At 46.8% G+C, this 21,678-nt stretch overlaps 1 protein-coding gene across 1 annotated transcript in view; it reads right to left on the reverse strand.

Moving 5' to 3' along the window:
* Positions 1-210: 210 nt before the first annotated feature.
* Dnah2 (dynein, axonemal, heavy chain 2) overlaps positions 211-21,678 on the reverse strand; it is a 128,575-nt gene continuing 107,107 nt past the window's right edge. The window contains exons 62-84 of the mRNA XM_013013124.1: positions 19,394-19,558; positions 18,706-18,831; positions 17,729-17,877; positions 17,586-17,652; positions 17,292-17,442; positions 16,926-17,074; positions 16,378-16,511; positions 15,846-15,990; positions 15,508-15,707; positions 13,439-13,565; positions 10,097-10,283; positions 9,761-9,909; positions 9,444-9,627; positions 9,046-9,236; positions 3,945-4,136; positions 3,596-3,780; positions 3,167-3,395; positions 2,938-3,089; positions 2,720-2,834; positions 1,080-1,256; positions 908-982; positions 606-756; positions 211-467 (exon numbers count right to left, since the gene is read on the reverse strand). Of these exons, the coding sequence (XP_012868578.1) occupies positions 313-467; positions 606-756; positions 908-982; positions 1,080-1,256; positions 2,720-2,834; positions 2,938-3,089; positions 3,167-3,395; positions 3,596-3,780; positions 3,945-4,136; positions 9,046-9,236; positions 9,444-9,627; positions 9,761-9,909; positions 10,097-10,283; positions 13,439-13,565; positions 15,508-15,707; positions 15,846-15,990; positions 16,378-16,511; positions 16,926-17,074; positions 17,292-17,442; positions 17,586-17,652; positions 17,729-17,877; positions 18,706-18,831; positions 19,394-19,558 (3,555 nt within the window). The 3' untranslated portion in view covers positions 211-312. The remainder of the gene's footprint in view (positions 468-605; positions 757-907; positions 983-1,079; positions 1,257-2,719; positions 2,835-2,937; positions 3,090-3,166; positions 3,396-3,595; positions 3,781-3,944; positions 4,137-9,045; positions 9,237-9,443; positions 9,628-9,760; positions 9,910-10,096; positions 10,284-13,438; positions 13,566-15,507; positions 15,708-15,845; positions 15,991-16,377; positions 16,512-16,925; positions 17,075-17,291; positions 17,443-17,585; positions 17,653-17,728; positions 17,878-18,705; positions 18,832-19,393; positions 19,559-21,678) is intronic.

The raw sequence follows: 21,678 nt of genomic DNA on the forward strand, positions 1-21,678 counted from the left end.
CTCTTTCTCTCTCTCCCCTTCCTTCTTCTTTCTCTCTTTAGCTTATCTGTCGATGGTAGCTCACAAGTAGTTCTATTCTCAGAAAGGTGCAGGCTTCCTCTCCCACGTAATCCCTACCATTCCATTGAAGAGACTTAAGAGTTTGGGGTCGCAGATGCTTTACTGCACTGAGCTCCAGTACAACCTTTATACCTTTTGCCTTAAGTTTGTTTTTCAGATTCAGCCAAGGTCAAAGCCCGATTAAGGTCCAGCCTTAATAGGAATTTCATTATCCCCAACACTCTCAAAAACAGGAGAGAAGAGGAAGCCTCCTCAGCTGTCCAGGCTCATGAGTAGAGCAGTGCCCCTCTTGATCCAGTGATCAGATGTCATAGCCCCAGATCGAAGGTCTATGCCGATGACAAAGGAGGCTCGATCTGAGGTGCCTGCCCGGTTGGGATAGTAATAGCAGGGACAAGAGTACATGCCTGCGAAAAGTAGAGGAAAAGAAATTAGATCCCTGGAGACTCTGAGAGAACCATTTGGGAGCAACTGAGGATTAGAACCAAAGATGAGTTGGGATCCAAAATAAGATGGGTCAGGCAGGGCTGGGGCAGCTGTCCTACCCTTGGCACTCTTCTTGCGGCTCTCTGCAGGTCGGAAGTGGATTGTGGGCATGAGGCAGACCAGCTGCATGGGCTCTGCCTCCACCAAGCACGAGTTCTTCCAGTCCCAGCCAGCACCCTCCAAATATAGGCCTCGAACCCACACACCATCCTGGGGAGAGATAAGTGCAGTTTGGTGACCTTAAGTACTCAGCCCCCCTGACTAGCCCTTCTTTCCTCCCCCAATTACTTCCCACTTTTGCTCCCAACACTCTCCTCCGCCAGACCATCTTTTAACAAAGCCCAAGCTCGTGTGCCCCCACCTTGGGTGGATACACTAAGTTGCTGTCATCCACAGTGGAAACGATAAACTCCCAGGAGAGGCAGTCCACTGAAATCTAGGAGTCAAAGGTGACAGTAAAAGAGATGCCTAGAGAGGAGATGAAATGTGCATTCATAGTATGCCTTCCCTTCTCCTCCCTTAATGGTACTCACATTATTTTGGCGAGCCGACGACTGCAGCACAGCAGTGAGGAAACCAGTGGGAAAGGTAAAGCCAGACAGCCAGAAAAGCACAGGAGGCCGTGCACGACTAGCCCATAGTTCAAACTGCTCCACGCGCAGAGCCAAGTCCCGAGTCCATGAAGCCAATGGCTTTTGTGAGGGATATGCCTGGGGGAGGAGGCAGGGCATGTGTCCATTCATTCCACTTAGAACCTTATCTTGAACACTTGAAACAGCTGTGAGATGTGGTGTTATTATGTAACTGTAACCCCTCTGTATATCACCTTTGTAATAATCATTATTCTTTTTTTAAAAAGTAGTGTGAGCTCCTTTCCAACTATGGTTGGATAAAGCTCTCAAGAAGCCAACTCCCAGGAAAGATGCATAAAATGGCAACTATTTATTAATGATATCAGTACAGGGCAAGTATCCTGTACTTTCACATTCCAAATTCAGAATTTCTTAGATTTTGTACTATTCACCTACCCTTTTCACATACACTTAGTTGAAGATCCATAACCCAAAAATCCAAAATCTGAAGCTTTTTGAGGATCATGTTGCACTCAAAAAGTTTCAAGTCATTAATCAGTATACATTGTGTTCATGAGTGGAAATGTCACACTGAAATCCTCCTTGTGCAACTAATCTGTAACATAAACTTTCAGCTCTGTGCCTATAGCTCATCCTGTACTACTACTCAGGAGGCTGAGAGCTGGAGAATTAATATTCCAAGCCATCCTGAGCAGAAAAAGTCTTAGGGACTCCATCTCCAATTAACTAGTAAAATGCTGGACTGGAAGTGTGACTCAAGTGGTAGAGCAACGAGCAAGAAAGTTGAGGTTGAGGTCCCAAGTATAAGTTCTAGTATTGGAACACACAAAAAACGTTTCAAGCCAGGCATGATTGTTGACTGCTATAATCTAAGCTATTAAGGTTTGATGCCAGATTGAGCAAAGTTAGTGGGATTCTTGTCTGAAAAACAAACTTAGAGCAAAAGGGGGCATGGTTCAAGTGGAAGAGTATCTAGGAAACATGAGGCTCTGAATTGAAAAAATCAGTACAGAAAATAAGTAAATCAGACAAGTGCATTTAACATTTTTGAATTAGGCATCATTAATGAAGCACCTACAATGTACAGTACTGGACATTTTTGAAACATCCTTGGAAAGGTTTGTAACTTGCCCTGAATACAACTGTAAGATAATAATTTGTGCAGAGTGGACAGGTAAATGGAAGAGCCAGATTTCAATTGAACCTGTCTGGCTTCAACGTGCAGATCTTGCCAGGTGAGAGGGGCTCACATCTGTGATCCTAGTTATTCAGGAGGCTGTAATCTGAGGATTTAGGTTTGATGCCAGCCCTGGCAGGAAATTCTGGCCAGCAAGCCCATGAGGATCTTACCTCCAATGAACCACCAAAAAGCTGCAAGTAGAGCTGTGGCTCAAATGGTAGACTGCCAGCCTTGAGTGAAAAAGCTAACAAACACAAATACCACCTAGGTCATGATTTCAAGCCCAGACCCTCTGCACTTTCCTATATGCCTCCTGAGAACCAGAAGATGAAGATGCCCCACAGGTGAGAGAAGAAAGCTCTGTATTCAACCCTGGAAGAATAGAGTAATATAATCTTGCCTTTCCCCAGAGTGGAGGAACATGAGCATCAAAGATGCAATTGAAAATCTCTTCAAGGCTTGTCGACATGACAATGAGACCCTGGATGCCTTTCTCCAGATCTGTCAGTGAGGTCCTGAATAGAATGAGATGTGTGGAGTGTTAGACATGGCACTGGCCAAGGGTAAAGGTCCTTCCTCGGTCCCCTGCCACTTTCTGCAGTGCCCACACCATCTTACAGGATGGTATCCATCAGCTTGTTATATCTCTGGATCTCCTGCAGGAGGACCACATTGAGGGGCGATGGGTCCAGAGCGAGCACCTTTTGGGTCCCTTCATAGTCAATCATCTCCGGAATCTTCTGCTTTACATCAGCAGCTAACTCCAGGACCTGAGGGGGCCAGAGCTCTGAGTGCAGTCGCCCTTCCTCAGCATTTTCCCTCCCTCAGGGAATCCAGCTGCTCCTACCTTCTCTTCCCTGCTCTGGCTGCCAGCCCTGGTGGGTGTGATCTGGGGTTGCAGGGAAAGCAGAGTCTCGAAGAGGGTTCTTGCCTCAGTAATCTGGGAGGCCACGTCAGCATTGGGGTGCTGGCCAAAGGCTTCAGGGGGATCCATGCCAGGCAATAGACTGATGTATTCCTTGTAAGAGGCCAGGCTTCCATCTTTGGGAATGAAATAAGTCTCCAAAACAGACAACCTGAGTGAGTAAGTATCACCACATTACAGCACTTGGGCCTCCATGATCCCAGTCCCTATGCCTGTCCCATTGTCCTTCCCTCCATCCCCATCTGTCTTCTCTTAAACTCCCATTCTAGCCTCAGTCACTTCCCAAACCCTGATCCTGCCACCTCGACTGTTTGGGTTCTTGTGGCCCTTCTCAGTGTCAACAGCCCTTACCGGTAGAAAGTTGTTGACAGAGCCTGGTCACAGAAATAGTCATTGATGTAGGTGGTGAGCAGACGCCGGTCCCAGTCATCTGTTACATGGCCACCATAGTTGACGCCAGCAATGAGGTACTTGAGTGCGTCCCAGGGCGTATCCTCATAATCATCCAGGTAGAGTCTCAGCAGGCTTTCTGATACCTGTGCATGGTCCAGACCCAAGCCCCCCCAGCCCCATACAGTTATGGGGAAGGCACTTCTCAAGGACGATTTTACCACAGGCTTCCTCTAAGTTGCTGTTCCCAGGGAACAGCAGAGAAGGATGGAGGGAAGGCTGGAATGAGGGATCAGAGATTAGTACAAACCTCAAAGTCAGAATCATTGAAGTCGTAGACAATGTTCCAGCCAAGCTGCAGAAACTTTTTGCGTTCGAGTAACACAGAGTGGAAAAAGCAGAGTGCAAACAGCAGCTTCTTATATTTGGCAGGTCTGATGCAGCGGGTGAACTGTGGTTCTGTCATCAGTTGGTAAAGACGTGTCATGTTGGCCTTTAGGCCCTGGGGACAATGAAAGAAATAGCTGAGATGATACAAATCACGTTCAGCCCTGCTACTCGCACCCCTGTACAGTTGTGGAGGTTGTTGGCAAAGGCACTGGATGAAGGAGGGAATGAAGGCTGAAATCTAGCCCCTTCAGCTGCAAGCTAACATGGGCACTCATTTATAAGGTTGCATGCCCTAAAAAAACTAATTCACAAGCCGGGCACTGGCAGCTCACGCCTGTAATTCTACTAAGGAGGCTGAGATCTAAGAATCATGCTTCAAAGCCAGCCCAGGCAGAAATGTTCGTGAGACTCTTAGACCCAGTAAATCAGAAAGAGCTGGATGTGGTGCTGTGGATCAAAGTAGTAAAGCACTAGCCTTGAGCAGAAAAGCTCAAGGACAGGGCTTAGTCCCTGAGTTCAAGCCTCACGACTACCCCCTTCCCCCAAATTAATTTACATAGAGGATATTGGCAGCCCTACCTTCCTGTCTCCCAGCCCTTTGATCTCTCACCTATGATAGAATTAACAATGGTTATGACAACTCAATTTAAAAGTGCCAGAAATGTGAACAAGGGCAAAAATACAGACATGGGACTGGGTTTCTTGTTGTTTTATTTTGTTTCAGTCCTGGGGATCAAACCCAAGGCCTTGAACATACCAGAAAAGTACTTTATCACCGTTACTTAACAATAAAAAAAAGTACAGATTACCAGGCATGTTAGTACATGTCTGTAATCCCAGCATTGAGGAGTCTGAAGCAAAAGGACTATGAGTTGAGCCTTGGACTACATAGCAAACCTTATTAAAAAAAAAAAAAGTCAGGTGCCGATGGCTCATACCTGTAATCCTAGCTATTCAGGAGGCAGAGATCTGAGAATCTCAGTTGGAAGCCAGCACAGGCAGTGAAGTCTGTGAGATTCTTTTCTCCAATAAAATCACAGAAAAAAAGCCAGAGTGTCTCTGTGGCTCAAGTAGTAGAATGCTAGTCTTGAGCAAAAGGAGCTCAGTGACTGCCCAGATCCAGAGTTCAAGCCTTAGGATCAGCCAGAAAAGAAAAACAAATAAAAAACCACAAAAAGTAGATTCAGAAAGCCATTAGTATATCCATCAATAAAAAACTTTTTTTTTGTCAGTTATGGCACCTGAACTCTGGGCCTGGGCCCTGTCCCTCAGCTCTTCAGCTCAAGGCTAGCACTCTACCACTTGAGCCACAGCACCACTTCCAAGCTTTTTCTGCTTATGTGGTGCTGAGGAATCGAACCCAGGGCCTCATGTATGCAAGGCAAACACTATCACGGAGCCACCTTCCCAGCCCCATCAATGAAAAGCATTCTTGTAATTGGCTTTATTAGGCTTTCTGGGATTTGGAGGATATGACTAGAAAGGAGGATCTTGGTTTCCTGGAGAAGGAATAGAATAAGAGTACAGAAGAGAAAATAAGTGAGATCTGGAAGAAGAAGTACCCTGCACCATGCACTAAGAGGAATGGTAGACTGAGTCAGTGGAAATTGATTTGCCAGGTGTCATGGAGCCACACTCTGTCTTGTGTAGGACAGTTGATAGGTTAAAACAATGGGGGAGGGATTGCTCTGTTGTGTGTGTGGGGGGGTGATTTTGGTGTTTCAGATTGCACTTGGAGCCTCTTGTATGCTAAGCACATAATCTACCATTGAGCTATATCCCCAGCTCCTCCTGAAGCAGGGTTTTTTTTTTTTTTATGACTAAGCAGGATGGAGCAATGAGAAGCCTGAAGTAAGGCTGACTAGAGGCTCATATCTATAATCAATCCTAGCTACTCAGGAGACTGAGATCTGAGGATCACAGTTTGAAACTGACGGAGGAAAGTCCGTGAGAGTATTGTCTTCAATTAATCAACCAAGAGCTGGAAATGGAGCTGTGGTTCAGGTGGTAGAGCACTAGCTTTAAGCAAAAAAGCCCAGGGACAACATGCAGGCCCTCAGTTCAAGCCATATGATCAGCATAAAAATACAAAGAAAAAAAGAAACTTGAAGAATACTGGGTATGGTGGATGCTGATGGCTCATAGCTACTCAGGAAGCTGAAATCTGAGAATTGATGTCCAAGATAGCCCAGGCAGAAAAGTCCATGTGACTCTTATTTTTAATTAGAAAAAAAACCCCATAAGTGTAAGAGGTGTGGCTAAAGTGGTAGATAGAGCACTAGCCTTGAAAGAATAAGCCAAATGAGTGTGTGAAGCCCTGAGTTCAAGTCCCAATACTGGCACACACACACACACACATATACAAAAGAATACTGAACATAGCTACAAAAAATGTATTTTTAAAAATACCACTTGTTGGGGCTGGGAAGGTGGCTCAGTGGTAGAGCGCTTGCCTTGCATGCATGAGGCCCTGGGTTCGATTCCTCAGCACCACATAAGCAAAAAGAAAAAAGCCGGAAGAGGCGCTGTGGCTCAAGTGGTAGAGTGCTAGCCTTGAGCTGAAGAGCTGAGGGACAGCGCCAAGGCCCAGAGTTCAGGCCCCACGACCGGACCCCTCCCCCCAAAATACCACTTGTAATATTGTCAAAGTATGCAAGATAACTAGTAATAAATGAATTAAAATGTGCAAATACACGTGGAGAAAATGACAAAATGTTCCTGAAGTAAGAAATAAAGGTTGGAAAATATACGATATTCATGGATTGAGAGATTTATTGTCAACTTTCCTTCCAAGTTGATTAATACAATTTGTTTTATAGAAATTGACAAACTAATTGTAGAATTTATATTGGAAAATAAAAGACTAAGGATAGCTCAAGAATAAGATAAGAGGATTTGCCTTACCAGCTATTAAGTAATTAAGATTATGAACATCTTGATAAATGAACAGAATAAAGGGGCCAAAAGCCTATGGATATATAGAAGTATGATTAAAGGCTGAGCAGGCTCCTCTTCCTCCTTGTCATCATCATTGTCTTCATCTTCCTCCTTCCCCCTCCCCTTCCCCCTCCCCCTCCCCACCTTCTCCTCCTCCTCCTCCTTCTTTTTGTTCTTCGTTTTCAACTCAGGGTTTTTTATACTAGCTACCATCCGAGCCACACCCTTCTCATCCCTTTTTACTTGGCTTTTTTTTCCTGGGTACCAGGACTTGAACCCAAGGCCTTTCATTCACTCAGCTCTTTTGCTCACAGCTGGTTGGTCTAGCACTTGAGCCATACCTCCAATCCAGCTTTTTTTTCTGGTTAATTGGAGATAAAGAGTTCTCAGAATTTTCTGCCTGGCCTTCAAATGGAGATTCTCAGATCCCAGCCTCCTGAGTAGCTAGGAAGGCATGAGCCACCAGTGCCTAGCTTACTCTGCAATGTATTTATTTGCTCTGTTCCTGAGCTTCTCTGTGCCCAAGGCTAGTGCTCTACCACTTGAGCCACAGTGCCACTTCTGGCTTTTTCTGAGTAGTTTATTGGAGATAAGACTCTCATGGACTTTCCTGCCTGGGCTGGCTTCGAACCATGATCCTCAGATTTCAGCCTCCTGAGTAACTAGGATTGCAGGCTCTGCTTAGTTTTGAGATAGGGTCTCACTCTGTCTAGGCTGGCTTGGCCACAATTCTATTTATGCTTCCTTCATAGGTGCCAATGACAGGCAACATGCCCAGCCTTTCCGATTGAGATAGAATCTCAAGAACTTTTTTTTGCCTCATTTGCCTTACAGCCATGATTCTCTAAATTGTGTAGCTAGGATGAGAGATGCGCAGCACTGTGCCAAATTATTTATTTATTTATTTTGTTGGTCGTGTGGCTTGTGATCAAGGTTCAAAGCCAGCCTAGGCAGACAAATCTGAGAGACTCTTATCTAGTGAACCGCAAAAAGATGGACGTGAAGGTATGGCTCCAGTGATAGAGTGCCTGCCTTAAGTAACAAGTCAAGTGAGGGTTGGGAATGTGGCTTAGTGGTAGAGTGCTTGCCTAGTATTCATGAAGTCCTGGATTCAATTTCTCAGTGCCACGTAAACAGCAAAAGCCAGAAATGGTGCTGTGGCTCAAGTGGTAGAGTGCTGGCCTTAAGCAAAAGAAGTTTAAGGACAGTGCCTAGGTCCTGAGTTCAAGACCCAGGACCGGAAATAAAAAAGACAGAAGGAGAATGGGGGAGGAGGGGCCTATATCAAGGAAGCCAGGAAAAAGGACAGTCAGCTGTGTCTGCTACCCCAGGGTGGTCAAGAAGACTTAAGGTGATGAAAGCCATGCTTTCAAAAAGGACTCACTTGTTACATGCATACTGGTCTCTATGCCTATCCTATTCACCTGTGCAAAAAGGATTTTGATTTCAACAAAGAATAAGAATAAAAAGCAAGCTAAGTGCCAGTGGCTCTTGCCTGTAATCCTAGCTACTCAGGAGGCTGAGATCTGAGGATTGTGGTTCAAAGCCAGTCCAGGCAGGAAAGTCCATGAGACACTTATCTCCAATTAACCACTAGAAAACTGGAAGTGGTGCTGTAGCTCAAGCGGTAGAGTGCTCACTTTGAGCTGAAGAGCTCAGGGACAGCACCCAGGCCCAGAGTTCAAGTCCCACAACTGACAAAAAAAAATGGAGTAAGTTCTTACCTTATGAGTGTATATAAATGAATTAATAAACATAAAGAACTTAGAACAGTGTTTGGCACATAATAATCACTAAAGAAATGTTAGATTAATAATCACTAAAACGAACTTTCTAAGAGTCTGACACAAAGGAAAAAGGATGTGGAATTTTTCTTTCAAAGGAAAAAAACTCTTGTTTCCATTTCCTAGAGTTCACTTTGATAAATATTATTTTATATGATCAGAAGGATGTGGAATTTTTAAAAAAGCGAACAACAAAATTGAACCAAGTGGTGGTGTTCAGGTTAGGACCTCTCTAATGCCAGCCAGGGGAAAGGTAGACCAGATGGCCCCATTGATGCCAGATCTCTCAGCCATCTGTACCTTTGGTGGTTCTGTGGTCATCTTGATGCTCACTTGCAGGATGGAGATAGGGAAATCCGGATGGGGGCTAGAGCTGAGCCAGAGACGGAATGAAGGGTGAGGGTCCTCTACTTGCAGCTGTTCTACCAGCTTGTCCAGATTAGGCATCCAAGACAGTGACAGGTGGCAGTTTGCCAGGAACACCCAATGTCCTGTGAGGAGATGGGGTGGTCATGTAGAATCACTCACTACACCTCATCCCTGCCCACATATTCCACCTGGTGGCTGTTTGGATGGTGTCCCTCACTCATGTCTGCCATTCTTGGGAGCTGCAGTCACCGCAGTGTGATTGAGGTTGGAGGTTGTGGGCAGGAGGACCAGGGCTGAGGATGGAAAGGTAAGAACAGATGGACACTGACCATGTTGCACACCATCTCGGAGAAGCCGAGCAGCAATGGGAGCCTGGCCCTGGCCCAGGGAGAGGGCGTGGAAGCGCTGGGCCATGCCTGTGTTCTCTGCCAGCTGGAGCAGGGCACTGGTGGGGTCCACACCCGGAGACAAGATGAACACAAGGGGAGACCGTGGGGTGGAATCCTCCATCACCTGCAAGTACAAGAATGGCCTCAGCCTCAGAAAGCCACAGAGCCTAAGCAGGAGGGAAGGAGACTGAGGAAGAACAAAGGGTGTGGGAGGCCGGGAGACCAGGGGTGGATAGGCAAGGAGCAAAACCACTGACCAATTTCATGTTCAACACAGGAGGCTCAATGAAGCGGGAGCCAAGGTTGGAGACAATGAAAGAAGTGACACAGAATGCCACCCGGTCCTGGCGCAGGGAGCGGACGATCAGCATGCGCTGCATTTCATTGCAGGCATTTTCCCATTCACCTGGGGAGGAGGGAAATGATGACAGGCAAAGGGAGTCTTGGAAGAACTGGGAATCTAAACAAAGAGGCACTGCAGGGAAGGCAGCCAGCAGCATAGAGGTCCAAAGAGAGATGAAGAGTAAAGAGAAGGGCAAACACAGGCTGAATGAAGGGAAGGAGGGAGGGAGAAGCCCCTGGCCTGGGTGTACCTGGCAGCATAGCTTTCTCAGGGGCAGAGTTAGTATACCACAGGAGCCAGTCCCGAGGATACTGCTCGAAGGAGTTCATGAGTCCATGGAAGTTGGTCAGTTTGTCCAGCTCTGTGATATTATCCCAATAGGCATCTGCGAGCCAACTAGTACATGGGTTATCCATTTGGCCCTCCCGATCCAGGACCTTGTATGTAGGAGAGAGGAGAAAGGGGTGATTGGAACTCCTCAAACGAAGAGTGATTTTGAATGTTCCCAGCATAAAGTAATGAAAAATATTTGAGTTGAAAGCTATACTAATTACCCTGATCTGATCATTATACACTGTATATATTGTGTGTTCGAAGATCACACTAAACTTCATTCACAAATACTATTTTTAATTAAAAACCTTACATGTACTTTTAAAGTTATTTTTCCCTTTTTTCCTCAACCTTCTTTCCTTTGTGTTCTTGTTCTGTCTCTGTGTGTGTGCTTGCACGGGTGTGTTTCTGTTTCTCTATCTCTCTCCCTCTCGCTCTTTATTTCTAGTAAGAAAGCCAGCATTGGCTTTGCATGAAATAGAATGAATGAAAAGATGAATACAGGAATCTAAGATGGATGGAAATCTACCTTTAACTGGATCATAAATTGGATACACACTGCTGAGCTATTACAGTTGAAGTTTAGGAAACTGGCTCCCTCTGGTGGTTTTGTGGCAGTAATGTCTCCAAGCTTACTGACTTGAAATGGTTGTCTCATTCTTTAGAGGGAACATAAGCGGCTCAATGTGTCCATGTGTCCATGTGTGTGTCTCTCTCACACACACACAGGGCTTATACAGTGGCTTGAACTCAGGATCTGGGCTCTGTCCCTTTGCTTTTTCACACAGGGCTGATACAGTGGCTTGAACTCAGGATCTGGGCTCTGTCTCTGCTTTTTTCACTCTGTCCCTGGGCTTTTTGTTGTTAATTGGAAATAAGAGTCTCACCAACTTTCCTGCTGGGCTTCAAACTGTGATCCTCAGATTTCAGCACAGGCTTGAGCCACTGGCACTCGGCTTCGTATTTATTCTTTTTAATTTTTTTTTGACCAGTCCTGACACTTGAACTCAGGGCCTGGGCTCTGTCCCTGATCTGATCTGGGCTCAAGGCTAGCACTCTACCACTTGAGCCACAGCGTCACTTCTGGCTTTTTGTTTATGTGGTACAGAGAAATTAAACCCAGGGCTTATGCATCCTAGGCAAGCATTCTACCACTAAGCCACATTCCCAGCCCCCATATTTATTCTTCAAAGTAACTTTTCCCTAGTTTTGGGGGGGTTTGAACTCAGGGCCCCAGACTGTTTCTTGGCTTTTTCTACTCATGGCTAGCACTCTACCACTTGAGCCACACTTCCACATCTGTCTTTTTGCTAATTTGAGATGAAAGTCTCTCAGATTTGTCTGCCTGCCCTGACTTCCAACATCATCTTCAGATTTCAACCTCTTGAGTAGCCAGAATTACAAGCAGGAGCCACTGATGCCCAGGATTTGTCTTTTTTGTTTTGTTTTGTTTTTTGAGAGAGAGAGTTTTGTTATACTACCCAGCTTGGCCTCAAACTCCTGGGTTCAATGAATTCTTCTGCCTCTGCATCCCAAGTAGCATAGTAGCATGAACTACAAACAGTCAGTACCGTGCTGGGCTTTTTAACACGTGTGTGTGTTTGTGTGTGTGTGTGTGTATGCCAATACTAGGGCTTGAACTCATGAGCCTTTCTCCCTGGCTTGGTTTTCCTGCTGAAGACTAACACTCTACTACTTAAGCTACACTTCCACTTCTGTATTTTTACTGGTTAATTTGAAATCAAAGTCCTATGGACTTTTCTGTCCAGGTTGGCTTCAAATTGTGATTCTCAGATTTCAGCCTGCCGAGTAGCTGGGATTACAGGTGTGAGCCACCAGTTCTTGGCTTTTGTGGGTATGTATCACTGAACAAATCGGACAAACCCTGGAGAATTTTATTTCCCAATGTGGGAATTCTGAAACCATGGGCAGATTAGAGACTATTAAAAGCAAAACAAATAGGTAAATTATCCAGTAGGTTAAACATGGCAGTGCCATGGAATAGAATGAACTGAGGAGAGTGAGGAAGACTGGAAGTTCTGGGGGAATTATGAAATATTAAATAAGATGAAGGACTGGAGACTAGCTCAGCAGTAGAGTACTTTGCTAATGTGGGCAAGGCCTGACTTTCATCCTCAGGACTGTTCCAAAAAAAAAAAAAAGAAAAAGAGTCCTCGTTGAAGTGAGGTTTGAAGGAAATGAGAGAAGGCTAAGCGTGTCATTTCCTGGACAGGGCACATCTGGTTGCCCCGGCCCTCTGGTAAAATATGCCAGGGCGTTTGAGGAATATAGTCAGGGCTTGGGTAGTAGAGGTGACATCAGCCATGGAGAATCCTGTCCAAATGGCATCCATGTTAAAAAAAAAAAAAAGCCGTCTGGTTGCTGGACTGAGGGCTGGGGGGAGGGGAGGCGGCACTGGAATGCTAAAATCCAGATGAGAAGCCAGGTGCCGGTGGCTCATGCCTGTAATTCTAGCTACTCAAAAGGCTGAAATCTGAGGATGGCAGTTTGAAAGCCAGCCTGGGCAGGAAAACCATGAGACTCTTATCTCCAATCAAGCACACACACACACACACACACACACACACACACACACACAGAGCTGTTGCTTAGTTGTAGAGTACTAGCTTGGGGAGGAAAAATAAAACAAAAGTCAGGGACAGTGCCCAGGCTTGCGCTTACACATGCACATACACATGTACACACACACACACAAACATAGACAAATCTAGATAGATGATGAAGGGAGAAGAGGAAGTACTCAGGAGGAAAGAAACTGTACCATAGCTGTTCAGCAGCTTTAAGAGCCCACTTGAGGCTCCTACCCTTAGGCCCTCCATTTAAAGAGAGTCCAGTCAACCGGGATGTGTTTGTCTCTACTCCTGTTCAGCTGCATAGGCAACCCAGGGTCAGAAGGGAAGAAAAGCTGGGTTCAGTGGAGTGGTGGTTTTGCCCAATAAATCCAAGGGAGGGAGGAAAGAATAGAGGTGCGTGCTGGGGAGAGGCTGTGGTGGTGACTGTGGCATTCAGGTAGGCACAGCAGTAGCAAGGTCACTGCCCATCAGTGGGTCACACGTAAGTGTGTGGGGAGCATGGCAAGTCACCCCCAATCCCAGCCGCAGTGAACCTGTACACCTGCTCCTGGCTTGTCACTCGCTGAAGTCTCAGCTTGACATTCTGAGCTTGGAGTTCTGCTCACACTGCACCTCACCCTCAATCTCCACCACCCGTGCTGGGACCTGTCCTCTGTCCAACTCACCACGCCCCCACGAAGAAAGAAGTTGTACTCATCCATGTTGAGCTTGCCAGAAGTCTCCAGGATTTTGGCACACATGTGAAAGCTGAATAGCAGCTTGTGGCGCTCAAAGAGCGTACGGCAGGTGTACCTGGTGGGAGGTGGGGGGAAGAATGCCCAGCATGAGGGCTCAGACCACCCTACAATCTCAGTCTTACACCAAAGGACCTTAGCACCTAACCCAACCCTCCAGAAAACAGCCAAGGGCCCAGGCCTTGTGAGTTTCCTGGTTCACTCCTAATTAGCATTCATTCCATTCTCTTAAGAAGCGAAACATGGGCAGGGCACTGGTGGCTCACATCTGTAATCTTAGCTACTCAGGAGGCTGAGATGTGAGGATCACAGTTCAAAGCCAGCCCAGGCAGGAAAATCCATGATACTCATATCTCCAACTAATTAGCAAAAAAGCTGAAAGTATCTAGGCATTCACATGCAGTGAGACCCAAGGAGGATGCTGTTAGTGGAGGAACACAAAGGTGCAATGCCTGTGTGTGCATTCGATCATATAAAAATGTATTTATCAAAATGAACTCCAGGAAGTGGAAATAAGAGGCTTTTCCTTTGTTGTTTTCTTTTGGTCTTGCTTGTTCATTTATTTGTCTTTGGGAGGGTAAGGGGGCACAGAAATGGAGGGACAGAAGGTGAACAAACGCAGCAGATACTAGACACTCTGTGGACAATGAACTACACAACTTGTGGGTAGGGATGGGAGGGAAAAACTGGGAGAGCAAGAGAAGGGGTGACATAGTCCTAAAATAAATGTACTCATCTGACATGTAACTGTAGCCCCTCTGTACATCACCTTTAGAATAATAATAAAAACAAATAAAAGTAATCAAATAAATCCCAAATGGTTGTTTTAAAAAAAAAGAGAGCCAGCCTTGAGTGAAAAAGCTAAGCAAGAGTGCTAGTCTTTGAGTTCAGTCCCTACTGCCAACACGGACACACGCATGCACGCACGCACACGCACGCATGCACACGCACGCACACGCACGCACGCACGCACGCACGCACGCGGTCCAGCCAAGCACTCAATTTCCTAAAGACACTGAGATGAGTAATTGTATCTGTCTTTGAGGAAGGCATGAGAGAACAGGAGGCCGGACAGAGGCCCAGAGACAAATGAGAAGGATAAGCTGTGAGTCCTATTCAGGGGTGGCAGGGCACCCAGCCTTGCCTCGTGGGTTCAGGGGAAGTTTCTGAGATATAGCAGGTTGATCTAGTGGCATGGGAGAGGCAAAGAAGTGAGTGTGGCCAGGGAGTGCTCACAGCAAAAGCCAAGGAATGGGAAGGTGTGGGGCTGCCCGGGCTGTGCAGGCCGCTGCTGGGAGCTGGGGAGGCAGGAGGATGAGTGGGTGGAGGCAGGTCACAAAGCCCGGGCCTCAGAGGCCATCAGAAACAAGGCAACACTGAAGAGTTTAACGTGGGAGTGACAGGGTCAGTTGTTTCAAGGCTGATGTTGATTGGCAGCTGTGGGAGGACAGGTGGAGAGGCAAACAGTGACCTGTTAGGGGCTGATGTGGTCGTCAGTGGCTGGGGAAGAGGGGGAGGGAAGGAAGGAGTGGGGTTTTCTGTTGTTTATTTCTTTGGGCTTTTATTGGCTCTTTTTGGGAGGGGTGGTTAACTGGAGATAAGAGTCTCATAGACTTTCCTGCTCAGGGTGGCTTTGAACTGCAATCCTCAGATCTCAGCCTCCTGAGTAGCTAGGATTACAGCTATGAGCCACCAGCACCTGGCTTTTGATCTATATTTTAACCAGAATCCCAATACTATATGTGGGTGTTAGCATTAGAACAAATAGAAATGGAGACAGAGGTGCATGTCCAATGTGCAAACACTCAGAGCTAGCTAAAGACAGGGAAGTAAGAATACTCTCGCTGACAGCTGATGGTTACAGTTTAATCGTGGGTGAGCTTCCTGGTAGGTGTAAGGAATGGAGGAGGGCAGTGGGGCAGGAAGATGGCTGCGAGCATGTGGTGCCCAAAAGTAGCTAGGAGATAAGAACCAGGAGCCCCTGGGATGGACCATCAGACCTGTATACCGCATAGGTGTGGTAGTCATTCAGATAGTCAATGCGGTCCTTCAGCTTGGTGCTGCGATGGCTCTTGTCTATACTGAGGATGAAGAGGCTGATGTAGGCATCCAATGAGAACTGATACATGGGGTCGATGCGGCCCATGTCATTGAGCACAAAGAACAGCACTGAGGCCCTCTGGGCGCATGGGCGGTAAGCCTGTGGGGACATGTGTGTGGCTCTGTGTGAGGACCACGGAGGAGCAGGGGACCAGGGCAGGAAGGGGATCCCAAACCAGTACACTCAAGAGTTGCTTCTTGAGGCCAGCCAGGGGCAGGGCTGGAGGGTGCGGCTCACTTCTCGGGCCATGTCAATGTTGATCTCTGTGGTCTCGCTGGTCTCCAGTTGCTCTGTCACCTCACTGGCAGTGATCTTGGATGTCTGCAGCGTGTTCACCAGCTGCACATCGTCTAGGAGAGAGCCTGTGGCCTCATTCAGCAAGCTAGGGGGAAGCCAAGGGGGCATGGATTAATGGGTTGGGTGTAGCCAGGTGGCGGTGGCTCACACCTGTAATCCTAGCTACTCAGGAGGCTGAGATCTAAGGATCATGGTTTGAAGCCAGCCTTGGCAGAAAAGTTCCCATGAGACTCTTTATCTCCAATAAACCACCAGAAAACTGGAAGTGGTGTTGTGGCTTAAGTGGTAGAGCCTTGAGCACAAAGAGGCTCAAGGATAGCACCCAGGCCCTGAGTTCAAGCCCTGCAACTAACAAAAAAAAAAAAAGAGGGGGGAGGGCTTGGAGTAGAGGACTCAAAGCTGTGCTTGCAGGGTGCTGGGTGCTACGTGGGAGAAGAGCAATAGAAGATGAGTGGAGGTCTCCCAAGCTCACCGGAGAATCTCATCCTCGAGTTCCTTGAGCTTCCTTTTCCCAGCAGCAATATTGATAACCAGTGAATCCTTCTGCTCCTCCAGCTCAGGTCTTTCCTTTCGAACCACAATGCCCAGCAGTTGGGCCTCTAGGCCCTGTATCAAGATTCAGGGTGAGACTCTCATTCCTACAACTACCAACCCAGCCAACTCTCTAGACATCCTGACACAGTTGCCGTAACTCAAGCTTAGTCTTTTTTTTTTTTTTTTGGTGCTGGTCCCTGGGTGCTGTCTCTGAGCTTTTTTTGCTCAAGACTAGCACTCTACCACTTGAGTCACAGCTCCACTTCCAGCTTTTTTGCTGGTTAATTGGAGATGACAATCTATACTTGCCTAGGTGGGCTTTGAACCATGATCCTCAGATCTCAGTCTCCTGAGCAGCTGGGATTATACACATGAGCCACTGGTCACTGACTTAAGCATAGGCTTTTTTTTTTCCTGAGGCTCCCCCCCCCCCAATTCTAGCCCTTCCTGCTTCACCTTAGCTCAGGGCATCAACCCTTTATCCACCTGCTCTTTAACAGCAAAGTTGACAATGGTGGTCTTGGCTGAGGTCTCTGGGCTGTAGTGTGGATTGGAGAGCTTGGTGGTGATATAGAAACGGAAATTGGGGTTGTATTCCACTTCCTTGTCCCCAATGCGCATGAGCAGCCGACCACCTGCATCCACAAAACTTAATTAAATGCAATTATGGCCCCAATGGGTTCCTTATGACCCATTTCCCAGGGGCATTGGGGCGTCCGTCCAGCCTCCCTTAAAGGCCTAGCCAAGGCTTAACTGCATGAAGGGACAGGCAGGGACAGGACACCGCCAAAGGGCCACCCTCTCCACCCCTGTCCCACTCAATCCAGCTCCACAATAAGCCCAGGCCCTGACCTATTCGAGACACAGATTTGTTGAGCACGGGGTTTAGTGTGGGGTCCAGATATTCTTGCACATTCTGGAGAAGCACTGGATACCCGAACTGGATGGCCTTTTCTAGGACTCGAAGGTAATCTATCATCTGCAAGTCAATGATCAGCAGGCCCTAGACAGCAAGGGGAAAGATGGGAGACACCCTGACAAACACCCCAGGGCTGCCATGATCAAGGGTATTGTCTCTTCTCCGGAAGAGATTAACTTCACAGGAGATTCTATTGGGGGTGAGCCCACCAGTTGGCCAGCCTCTACCTGGCCTCCTTCCATGTTCTTAATCCATTTGAGGGCCTGGGCCTGAGGATCAATCATGAGAGCCCACCTGGAGGAGGAGGCGTCAGTCAGAGGAGATACATTCCACTTCTCCCTCTGCTTCTCACTACCTGCAGCCTCCTCACCTGTTGCCCCGGGTCACAATGACGCCATTTTCAGTGGAGAAAGCATCTGAGGGCAAGCCCTGGATGTTCCAGTCTCGAACTTTGGTAGGATTGGTCAGAAAGTTATCAATAGCAAAGCGGGGTGAGCAAGGAACTTGAAGCTCCCAGATCTAAGGAAAAACCCAGACATTAGTGTGAGGAGTCTAGCAGCCCCTACCCCCTTCCAGTAACAGTAACTCTGTGTGTGTGTGTGTACTGGAGTTTGAACTCAGGTCCTTGAGTACTCACTTTCTTTTTTTTTTTTGCTCAAGGCTAGTGCTCTGGCTTTTTGATAGTAATTTGAAGAAAAGAATCTTGTGGATTTGTCTACCCCGGCTAGCTTTGAACCATGATTCTCAGATCTCAGCCTCCTGGGTTGTTAAAATTATAAGCATGAGCCACTGGCACTTGGTTTCCCAGTATCTATTTTTTTTTTGTCAGTCATGGGGATTGAACTCAGGACTTGGGCATTGCCCTTGAGCGTTTTTGCTCATGGCTAGCCCTCTACCACTTTGAGCCACAGCTCTATTTCTGGCTTTTGAGTGGTTAATTGGAGATAAGAGTCTCACAGAGACTTTTTTTTTTGCTCTGGCTGTCTTCAGAGTATGATCCTCAGATCTCAGCCTCCTGAGTATCTTTTAATATTCAGTCTCTTTTATATCTCAGCCTCCTCCAGTATCTTCTTCTCTCCCCACCCCCAGCCAATCCTGGGGCTTGAACTCAGCACCTGGGCATTGTCCCTGAGCTTCTTTTGCTCAACACTAGCACTCTACCACTGAACCACAGTGCCACTTCTGGCTTTTTTTGTTTATGTGGTACTGAGGAATTGAACCCAGGGCTTCATGCATGCTAGGCAAGCAGTCTACCATAAACCACCTTCCCAGCCCTTGTCCAGTATCTTTTAATGCTCCAAAGTTCTGCCCCTGGAGCCCACTTACTAGAGGAAGGCTCCTGCTCACCTTTCTGATCCAGATTTGGTTGACAATCTCATCTCGGTAGTTGGTAAGGAAGGGTCCCATGTAGGACAGGAAGGCTGCTGCCAGGAGACAGTCACCTACCAGGTAGCCCAGATCCTCCTCCAGGCCCTGCCGACAGAAAGGAGATAAACTGCCAGGGCTCTCACCCTTTGGGGAGCATTTGGAATACTTTTGAAGATACTCTCCTCTGGATACTGGTCTAAATCAAAGAGATTCTTTCTCGTAAACCCTTGTGCTCTGAGCATTTCGACCTGGTTCTAATTATGTTAGTGTTTTCCATCCCTGACAGCAATGTTTACACCGTGATGATAAGGCTTTGCTCTATCGTGGAACTCAGTAAGATTGAGACAAATGGTGTGTGTCTGTCATCTATCAGGCAGATAGGCGGTATCTAGAGTCCTGGCATACTTTCCAGATTCCCTGCCCCTCCCCCTCTTCCCCCCTCCCTGCCTGGAGCCAATTCTCCCACCTTTCAAAGGACAAAATGTCTTTCCTTCCTTATTCTCACCCAATGTGAGGAGAAGGAGGGAAGGACATCCATCTGCCATCTTGGATTTCCTATAGCAAGGTGTCCCTGTTTTCCCTAATCACTTCTCAATGGAAAGATGATGGACATCTTGGACCAGGTGTGCTAAACAAAAGGGAAACCCCAGCTCCAAACCCAGCTCACCTGCACGGTCTCCTCCCATCGGGCCTTCTCACCAGCCAGCCCAGACACCAGCATACCAGCTCGCTCCAGTTTCAGCTCCATCTCTTCAGACTTCTTACGAAGCTCCTCTTTCTGGGCCAGCTTCTCATCATACTGTTTCTTTAGCATTTCCAGTTTTTCTGCTACCTGGGAGAGATCAGAGCATGGAGCATGGAAAGTTGAAGGTAGACTTGTTCTGGTACAAATCACCACATTGCTACTTTGTAACTGCTTGACCTAGAGTATATTAATTTCTTTGAGCCTCAGTTTACCTAATCACATGCAAAATAAGAATAATACCTACCTACCTTATAGTATTGTCATGAGGAATAAATGAGATAAAATATGTGAAATACATTTCCTTCCACTTCTTTCCACTGCCCTTTCCTGAGCCCACAAACTACTTGGCTATGAAATCAAGGCCAGATAGAAAACAGAGAAATCTTGAAGAAAAAAAAAAAGCCAGGCATGGGTTGGTTGCTCATGCCTATAATCTTAGCTACTCAGGAGGCTGACATCTGAGGATTGCAGTTCAAAGCCAGCCAAGGCAGAGAAGTCCACGAGAATGTCATCTCCAATTACCCAGCAAAAATGCTACAAGTGAAACTGTGGCTCAAGTGGTAGAATGCTAGCCTTGAGCAAAAAGACCTCGAGGATAACACTCAGGCACTGAGTTCAAGCTCTAGGATTGGCACACACACAAAAAAACCCAAAACACATTACATGTTTGGTATATAGTTCAATGGTATGGGATGCGGTTCAATGGTAGAGATTGCTTAGTATGTACGAGGCTCTGGTTTTATCCCCAGCACTGAAAAAACAAAAACAAAAAAATTGCATAATGGATGTTGGCAGGAGAGTCTCATTCAATACACAAACAACTGCTATCCTATGCCAGGGATCATACCAAGGCAGAACCTGAAAGAGGGGAAGAAAAACCTAGAAATGAGCTCCAGTTACAAGACTGAGAAAGAGGTAATCTATTCAAGGAAAAGAATTTAGCTGGGCATAGTAGCACACACCTGTAATCTCAGTAGGAGGACCATGAACTTGAGGCTAGCTTGGTTCATATAAGGAGGCACTGGAGAGATGGGGGGAGGGAGAGAGAAAAAGAGTACGAAAGAGAGAGATGAGAATGAAGAGGAGAGAAAGGAGAGGAAAGAGGAGGGAGAGAGAGAGGGAAGAAGGGGAAAAGGAGAGGAGAGAGGTAAAGAAAAAAAGGAAAAGGGCCAAGTCCCAGGTCTCAAACCAGAAATGGATACCTGGGAAGTGATGTGCATGCTAAATTAGTTGGTTTCAACTCATCACTGCCCTAAGGGCAGACAGAAGATTGATCCAGCCTTGTCCAAAACCCTGGGTGTATGCCTAATTGACCAACACTCACTGGGCCCGGGGAGACTGTGCACTCATCATCAGGGGGCTAGGCTAAACCAGCATACACATTATAAGCATTAATTCCCTTCCTTGTTACCACCCCACCCTCTCCCCCCACCCCATGCACACATACCGTACACACATAGGAGGAGGCCGACTGCAGTCCTGGAAATAGCTCCACTACTCTAAAGGGAAATAGCTCTGCCTTCTAAGTGATCCTGGCTAAGTCTTAACCTTTCCACAGTTTTGCCTGGAGGGCTGCATGTGAGGATGAATGCATGTTGTCCCACAATGCCTAGCAGGAAATAAGCAGAAGATATTCTCTACGACCAAGTAGCAATTCCAAATGTCACCTTTGAAAGTCAGGATGACTTTAGCACTCTGGCCAGCAAGTGTGAGGCTGAGTTCAAACCCAGACTGGAAAAAAACAAAACGAAACAATGAAGCCACTAACATCTCAAGAAAGAAAGTGTCACTGAGAAGGGACAATGTCAGCTGGAAACTTCAGAGGTCAGGGTGAACTGAAGCCCTAGAACAGGAGTGCTCTTGTTTTGGGCAGGCCATTTGGCCCACCTGATAGTTTGATATTTTGTTACTTATTTTGCATATAATGTTTCTGTCTTTGTTGTTGTTGTTGTTTTGTTTTGGCCAGTCATGAGGCTGAATTTGGGGCCTGAGCACTGTCCCTGAGTTCTTTCTTGCTCAAGGTTAGTGCTCTACTACAGCTAATTGGCTAACTGGAGATAAGAGTCTTACAGGCCTTTTCTGCTCTGGTTGGCTTGGAACCTCCATTCTCAGATCTCAGCTTCTTTCCTTTTTTTTTTTTTTTGGTCCTGTCATGGGGCCTGAACTCTGGGCCTGGGCGCTGTCCCTCAGCTCTTCAGCTCAAGGCT

The sequence above is a fragment of the Dipodomys ordii genome, unplaced genomic scaffold (assembly GCF_000151885.1).
Source record: "Dipodomys ordii isolate 6190 unplaced genomic scaffold, Dord_2.0 Scaffold19, whole genome shotgun sequence".
Classification (NCBI taxonomy): Eukaryota; Metazoa; Chordata; class Mammalia; order Rodentia; family Heteromyidae; genus Dipodomys; species Dipodomys ordii.